Raw genomic sequence first — 8,474 nt, 5'->3', positions numbered from 1 at the left:
CGTACTAAATTGTCCCGTAGTGTCCAGGGGTGTGCAGGTTGGGTGGGGAAATGCAGGATTACGGGGAGCGGGTAGGAGTGGTTGCTCTTTAGTGGGTCAGTGCAGACTCAATGGGCTGAATGGGCTCGATCTGCACTGTAGGGATTCTGTGAAAGATGGCAGAGGAGACGGTCAGCAAGGAGGGCAAGAAGGTTGCAAAGCAGCTCTCAAGAAAACCTGAAAATGAGCATTTTTTTGGGGGATCGGGGAGAGAGAGATAATATCTTGGCCTCTTGTTCATCAAGGACTATTCAGCCCATTCCGACCCTCCGAAGAGCATCCTACCCAGACTGCTGGCTTTAGGTCAGGGCAATCTGTGATTGGAATTGCAAGGAATGTCAGACTGAGTTAGGAGCAAATGGCTTCAGAAGGTGGGAGGCACACACAATCAAACGATTCCTGTTCCTCCTCTTGCTGTGTCAGAGAGCAGTCACCTCCATAGGACACAGGAGATTCCCTGTCTAGGGCAGTCAAGGGAAAGTAGGGCTGTAGCCACGTGGCACACACCAGGAACACCCAGAGCTTGTATGGCGACGCCTAGGGGTTTAAGTGATCTCCGTCTCGGTACCTGGCCTCAGTACTCTGGGAGAAGATGGGGGTGGGGTTGTGATGGAATGGCAAGAGGAAAGAGATAAGTCAGAGTTGCAGCTCCTGATCTGGGCAAAACGGGATTTTAACTTGCACTGAATCAGTCCGGAGCTAGGTGTTCAAAGGCAGGATTACTCACCCTGTGTAGATTCCGGTAACCCCCTCAACCTTCAGAATATTGGTCAGGGCATGGAAGCTGGTCTTGTATTCTTTCGTCCTTGCCCCTTGGCCACTCAACTGCATTCGGTTCTTCACCAGGTCCAAGGGCTGGACGAAGAAGGTGGCGCCCATCCTGAAAGATAAAACACAATTCTGGTGAATTCTGGTTTTTAGGCCGGCCAGGGGATGGGTGCGTTTATGGGTGTGGGTGTGTGTGTGGGGGTGGGGTGGGAGAGAGAGCAGTGTAGGCGCTTTAACCTGAAGCAAGAGATATGTCAGTGCTGCCCACTGAAACACACTCCTGCCCACTGAAACACACTCCTGCATGAGGCATTCTGTCAGATTATTAGGGTCTCAGCAGAACACTAATGATCAAAATTCTACTTTCATCTAAGAAACTAACAAAAGCTTTATTCGTAGAATCACTACAGTGCGGAAACAGGCTATTTGGCCCACACTGACCCTCTGAGGGCCACGCCAAGGTAGCCTGACTATGGGAAAGTGATGTCAAGTTCTAAATCTTGTAGTGAAAAGAAAAGCCGACATCTTGACAGCGTCTGTGGGAATTGCTTGTGTGTATGAAATACAGGATTACAAACGCCTCAGCCCTTTTCAGAGATAATACCTTACAGCCTCAAGATAAGAGACTGCTGGTCACAGATGGATTTGACAGACATTATGAGCTAAACTGTCTGGTCTCCAGATTGTTGAAGAGCAGATTTACAACTGAAGATAGGTGCCTGTCAGGATCCTGTGGAAATCTGGACACACCAATGTATGTGGCATTTGCCCGGGAGGTGTGAGCTGCTCATGGACACTTCCCCACTACCTGGGATCATACAGTCATGGTCATAGATTCATACATACTTCATGGTAGGGTTGTATGTCCTGCCCTGATTTGCCTTTCCAAACTGCAACGCCTCACATTTATCCAAATTAAACTCCACTTGCCATTCCTTGGCCCATCTGATCAAGGTCCCATTGTACTCTGAGGTAACCTTCTTTACTGTCCACTACACCTCCAATTTTGGGGTCATCTGCAAACTTACTAACCATGCCTCCTGTATTTATATCCAAATCATTTGTATAAAATGACAAATGGAAGACAGAAACTTCAGACAGATCTGCTAAACGTAATCTGATTGTTCACTGAAAGATGACAAGACACCATGTAGAGGAAATATTAGGGCAAATGACCGAAAGCTCACTCAAGGAGGTCATTTTTCTAAAGGAAGATCAGGCAGAGAGGTGTACAGAGTGAATTCAACAGCTTAAGGCCCAATCAACTGACGACTCGAACACCAATGATGAAGAGATAAAAACTGGGGATGCTAAGGAGGCTGGAAATTTGATTTGATTTATTATCGTCACGTACCTGAGCACAGTGAAAAGTTTTGTTTTGCGTGCAGTACAGGCAGATCATACCACACAAAGTGCAGTAGGGTAATAGAACAGAGTGAGGAATACAATGTTACAGCTGCAGAGAAGGTGCACAAACTTAAAATTCAGAAGCCCGATAACAGCAGGGAAGAAGCTGTTCTTGAATCTGTTGGTATGTGTGTTTAAGCTTTTGTATCTCCTGCCCAATGGAAGACGTTGGGAGAGATTATAACTTGGGTGGGAGGGGTCATTCATTACGCTGGCTGCCTTCCCAAGGCAGCAAGAAGTGTAGATGGAGTCAATGGATGGAAGGTTGGCTTGTGTGATGGACTGGGCTGTATTCACAACTTTCTGTAGAATCTTACGGTCCTGGGCAGAGCAGTTGCCATACCAAGCCATGATCCATCCAGATAGGATGCTTTCTCTGGTGCATGTGTAAAGATTTGTAAGAATCTTCATGGACAGGCCAAATTTCCTTAGCCTTCTGAGGAAGTTGGGGTATTGCTGTGATTTCTCAGCCGCAGCGTCAATGTGGGAGGACCAGGACGGATTGTTGGTGATTGTCACTCCTAGGAACTCCTCTCGACCATCTCCACCTTAGCACCATTGATGTAGACAGGGACGTGCCCTCCACTTTGTTGCCTAAAGTCGATGACCAGCCCTTTCATTTTGCTGATGGTGAGGGAGAGATTGTTACCGTTACACCTTGCCACCAAAACAGAGGAATGTCGGTACCTTGGAGAATTCTGGGACTGAATGTGACACAGAGGGATGGGGTTTTGAAGTGGGTGGAAGAATTTGAAAGCAAAGATGCGAATTTTAAACAAATCTAATGTGGGCTAGTGAGAGTGGTGAGTGACAGGGGAAAACGGGGCCAGGTAAGACTTACAACAGGAGTTGCAGAGTTCAGAGGACCTCGGCATTACAGGAGGCAGAAGGCAGAATTGAGCACAACTATTGCCTCCCCGTCAACAGCAGATCTCTGAAAATGGGAAGCAGACTGGCAAAATGGGAAGGACTTCAGAGGAGACAAGCAGTAACTCAAAGAAGATGGCCCAAACATAATAGACGCCGATGAATCCTGCCCCTTCTCAGTGCCTCCGGCATATGCGGTAGAGACTGCAATGCCAGAAGGGGGTGCACCTGAGCAACTCCAGGCCATGTTTAACATGGAACTGACTGCAATGCCAATAACCAGTGCCTCAGGAGATGGGCATGCTGCCAAAGTGAAGTCAGCTGCCAAATACTAAACGCTCCACTGAGGAAAACAAAATACCAGAAATCTGACATTTTCGATGCCTCATTCTCTCAAAGTCCATGGCAAACATTGCAAAAACTATAGTTCCAGCAAACAGCCTCATGGTCTAGTCACTATGAAGTGAGAGACACCACTTCAACCTCTGACACGGATTCAGACAGTTATAGAGTCACACAGCACAGAAACAGACCCTTTGGCCCAACTCGTCCATGCCAACCAAATATCCTAAATTAATCTAGTCCCATTTGGCAGCATTTGGCTCATATCCCTCTAAACCCTTCCTATTCATGTACCCATCCAGATGCCTTTTAAATATTGTAATTACACCAGCCTCTGCCACTTCCTCTGGCAGCTCGATCAACACGCTGTCACTTTAAACCTATGCCCTTTATTTTTGGACTCGCCCATCCTGGGGAAAAGACCTTGCCTACCTCGTGATTTTATAGACTTCTATAAGGTCATCCCTCAGTCTCTGATGCTCCAGGGAAAAAAAAACTCCAGCCTATTCAGCCTCTCCCTATAGTTCAAACATTCCAATCCCGGTAATATCCTTGTAAATCTTTTCTGAACCCTGCAGGAGGGAGACCAGGATTGAACGCAGTATTCCAAAAGTGGCCTCACCAATGCCCTGTACAGCCACAACATGCCATCCCAACTCCCATACTCAATGCACTGACCACTTTAACATCAGATGCGGATTTGGACAGGCCTCAGTTATACAGTGAGAGATGTTGGCAACATCCTTGTTAGAACATGGTGCTCAGTTTTGGTTTCCTCATATGATGAAGAATATTCAGAAAAGTAGGAGTAAACACCAGTTACACTAACTCCTAGTTCAAAACAGCTCAATTACCCAAATAAGCTCAGAGAATTGTAGACTGGGGGCTGGGGTGGTAATTTTATTAAGGACTGTTAAAATAAATCAAAGCACTTGGTAGGCAATTATTCCAACATGATCAGGCTATTTTGCCCTTTCCTCCTTCCATGGGATGTGGGTGGCGCTAGCAAAGGCCAGTGTTTGTTACCTGCCGCTAACGACTGTTAACTGAGAAGCTTACAGGGCCATTTCAGTGGGCAGTTGAGAGTTTACCACATTGAAGACACATGCTGGGCAAACCCAATAAAATCTTTCTCTAAAGGATATCAGTGAATCAGATGGGTTTTTATCACAATGAATGACAGCAGCTATCTTCGCCAACACTGAAACTACTCCAGCTGCGGCCTCACAAAGGTTTGATACGGTTGAAGCAAGCCATCCTTACTGATAAAAACAAAGCATCACAATGTGGCAGGGATAGGGTTAGTAAGATCTGAAATCAATACCGAAAATGCTGGAGAAACTCCAAGTCCGGCATCACCCGCAGCTGTACAAAATTTTAGTTAGGCCACATTTTGGAAAACTGCGTGCTGTTCTGGTCTCCACACCAGCAGGACAAGGGTGCTTTGGAGAGGGTGCACAGAAGGTTTCTCAGGATGTTGCCTGGGTCTGGAGGGTTTTCATTACAAAGAGAGGTTGAATAAACTCGGATTGTTTTCACTGGAAAGACTGAGGCTGAGGAGCGACCTAATAGAAGCTGGCAAAATTATGAGAGGCGTAGATACAGCAGATAGTCACAGGCTTTTCCCCCAGGGTGGAAAGGTCAATTACAAGACCGCACAGGTTCAAGGTGAGAGGGGAAAACTTAGGGAGAAGTGCAGGGACAATTTTTCACACAGAGGGTGGTAGGTGCCTGGAACACACTGCCAGTGGGGGTGGTGGAAGTGGGTACGTTAGCAACGTTTAAAGCATATCTTGATAGACACACGGACAGGAGGCGGACAGAGGGATAGAAACTGCACACGGGGTAATAAACAATGGGTCTAAATAAGGATTAAAATCGGTACAGGCTTGGTGGGCCAAAGGGCCTGTTCCTGTGCTGTATTGTACTGTAATGTAATTGCATCTGTCAAGCATTTACTGAGCTCTGAAGAGTCACTGAAAGTTAACTCTGTTTCCCTCCACAGACACTGCCAGACCTGCTGAGTTTCTCCAGCACTTTAGTTTTGTTGAAGACATTTTTAATCCCACATTCAAATCCTCGTGATGGGGACCAACACTACATTTGCCCTCTTAATTACTCGCTGCACCTTTCAGCCGTAAGAAATATCAGCTTTCATGGACTTGTGAACAAGATGACAGAGGTTCCTTCGAAACCAATACCTTCCAATCTCTCACCCATTTTGATGCTTGAGATGTGCAAACATATGCAAAATAATTGCATTTTTCATATCCTGCAGATATTTCAAAGCATGTTATATCTAATAAAACTTCTGTTGAAATGTAGTCATTATTCTAATATAGGAAATGCGGCAGTCCATTTGTCCACAATCAACAATATAATATTCGTATAACATGCATCAGTAATGTTAGTTGAGGGTAAATATTTGCCCAGGACACGGGGGGAGAAATGAACTCCCTACTTTTGTCTTTTGAGTGTAAGAGTATAAGATTTTTCCAGAGGTTAATAGAACTTCAGTCTGACATCTCATCAGAGAGATACTATTAACTGAACTTGGAGTGTGAGCCGTATCAGATGTCTGTGGGTCTTGAGCCCACAACTTACTGAAATACTTCCAGATGCCACCGTACAGCGCATTGAACATTTTCACTTCCCTACTAAGTGACCTTTCCAGAACAACAGGTGCTCCTTAGAACAGGAGATTGGGAGCAAGATAAATATGATTGCATCCTTAATATAGAATAATTTTCACACAAAACCTCTGCTGCACAGAGAAACAGCTTGGGAGACCAGTACAAAGGCAATTAGTTTTAAAATAAAACAAAATTGTCACCATCTCGCTTCTCCTTAAGACAGTCCCCCAAAATTGTTAGTGCGTATTTTAGACAGTCCCTTAGGAGGGAAGATGACACTCTTCCACTGGGAGTTGTAGGTTCTGAAGTGACAGAACAGTCCAATTTTGGATCCTCTCATACTGCAAAAAAAAATGGGGGCAGACGATGTTTGAAGAGGAGGGTGTGTGGGATGCAGTGTTGCCACATATTAATGCATACAATATGCTTACATGCAGAAATCGAATTCTTAAACGTACATCCTTTACGTATACATAAAAAGCAATGCAAAAATCAGATTAAAGTCGTGTTGATTACATAGAAAACAGCTGAATGGAAACTCAAATCCTTTGTTTACATGATAAACACTAAAATAAAAGTCACCCTATATATTATTACCTTGTACTAATAGCAGCAGAAGCAAAAGCAGATTAAATCAAACGCTCATTATATTTAAAACAGTGAAACGTTTGAGAGGCATGCATGCAGCTTAAGAAATGCTAAAGCTAGAGTCCAGCTGGGTTTGCAGACGAAATGGAACAAACTCGGGGAAAGGTTGCAGTCGGCCATCAGCCCAGGCTGCTGCCAAGGACGAACCAAGATTTCCACCGAAAGCAAACGGTTCTTTTAACTCCGTTCCCAGCGGCTATTATTTTTAGGGCGGCGGTTAATTTAATGCCAGGTTACGTTACCCCGCTAGGCCCCCGAAGAGAAATTTGATGGATTTGGGGGAGGTCCGGGCCTTCCCCCCCCGCTTTCTCCTGCGCCATCTTGCACCAAGGTGACTCTCCAGAGCAAGGCCGTGCGCGTGGCACCAACAGCGTGCGCGTTCACGCTCGCCCCTAGCCGTGGCGATGTATTGCGCATGCGTTGACGTGCGGCGGAGCATTAGCCCCGCGACCGCCCTATACACGCATGCGTACTCCTCATTGTGCGCTGTAGCTCCACGGGCTAACGCTTCTACCTCCGAATCAACAGTTCGTGGGTTCGAGTCCTAATCCCGCCGATAGAAATCAACTTTTCTGATGAAGGGTCTAGGCCCGAAACGTCAGCCTCTCTGCTGCTTGGCCTGCTGTGTTCATCCAGCCCTGCACCTTGTTGTCTCGGATTCTCCAGCATCTGCAGTTCCTACTATCTACCATTCTGATACTTGTAATTTATATGTTCAACCTGATGCTACTACCTTGACAGGGAAAATGTTCAGGAAATTATTTTTAATTAACGTGGCAATTTGTTAAATTATTCTGATCTCTGTGGAAGCAGCCATTCGGGCCATTGAGTCCACACTGACCCTCCGAGAGCATCCCACCCGGATCCACCCACCCCATATCCCTGTAACCCTGCATTTCCCATGGCCAATCCATCCTAACTTGCACAACTTTGGACTGTGGGAGGAAACACGAGGAGAACGTGCAAACTCCACACAGAGACTTTAAGAACTGCAGATGCTGGAGTCAGAGATAATACAGTGTGGAGCTGGAGGAACACAGCAGGCCAGGCAGCAACTTTCCTGCTCCTCTGATGCTGCCTGGCCTGCTGTGTTCCACACTGTGTAATCGCCCAAGAGTGGAATCAAAGCAGGTCCCTGGTGCCGTGAGGCAGTAGTGTTGACCACCGAGTTCTGCTACCCTGATGCACTTGATACAGGAAAATCTGTCTGTACAGCACGCGAAACAACACTTCTCACTGTATCTTGGCACACGTTTGATTCTACCCTCAGGTGACTGTCTGTGTGGAGTTTGCACATTCTCCTCGTGTCTGTGTGGGTTTCCTCCGGGTGCGCCGGTTTCCTCCCACAGTCCAAAGATGTGCGGGTTACTGTGGATTGGCCGTGCGAAATTATCCGATAGTGTCCAGGGACGTGCGGGTTAGGGTGGATTGGTCATGAGAAATGCAGGATTACAGGGATAGGGTAGGTGGGGGGGGGATCTGAGTGGGATGCTCTTTGGAGGGTCAGTGTGGACTCGATGGGCTGAATGGTCTGCCTCCACACCGTAGGGATTCAATGTGGCACCATTAAATAAATCAATCAATTTATATCTTGAGATTGAGACCTGAAGGGTAGCAACTGCCTAGTTAAAATGTTCCAACTTTGTGAATATATGATGGTAATGTGATCTAACTAGTCCACAGAAAGTGTATTTAGGGGTTGCCCATTTCAGGGTGGAGTATATCAGTATTTACAGGGAGGTCCCCGAGGGAGGGGGGAGTGTGTCAGTA

The 8,474-nt window shown here is 46.3% G+C and overlaps 2 protein-coding genes across 2 annotated transcripts in view; one reads left to right on the top strand and one right to left on the bottom strand.

Annotated features, from left to right (window-relative positions):
• Positions 1-7,067, bottom strand: part of slc25a11 (solute carrier family 25 member 11) — a 22,552-nt gene extending 15,485 nt beyond the window's left edge. Inside the window, exons 1-2 of the mRNA XM_020528672.2 lie at positions 6,947-7,067; positions 767-919 (exon numbers count right to left, since the gene is read on the bottom strand). Of these exons, the coding sequence (XP_020384261.2) occupies positions 767-918 (152 nt within the window). The 5' untranslated portion in view covers position 919; positions 6,947-7,067. The remainder of the gene's footprint in view (positions 1-766; positions 920-6,946) is intronic.
• Positions 7,068-7,814: 747 nt separating this feature from the next.
• LOC109928758 (E3 ubiquitin-protein ligase RNF217-like) overlaps positions 7,815-8,474 on the top strand; it is a 19,245-nt gene continuing 18,585 nt past the window's right edge. Inside the window, exon 1 of the mRNA XM_048620226.1 lies at positions 7,815-7,974. The gene's annotated coding sequence lies outside the window, so the exon portion shown is untranslated. The remainder of the gene's footprint in view (positions 7,975-8,474) is intronic.

Source organism: Rhincodon typus, chromosome 45 (assembly GCF_021869965.1).
Source record: "Rhincodon typus isolate 14 chromosome 45, sRhiTyp1.1, whole genome shotgun sequence".
Lineage (NCBI taxonomy): Eukaryota > Metazoa > Chordata > Chondrichthyes > Orectolobiformes > Rhincodontidae > Rhincodon > Rhincodon typus.
The sequence above is the reverse complement of the archived record's forward strand: the minus strand, read 5'-3'. Positions and strand labels throughout refer to the sequence as shown.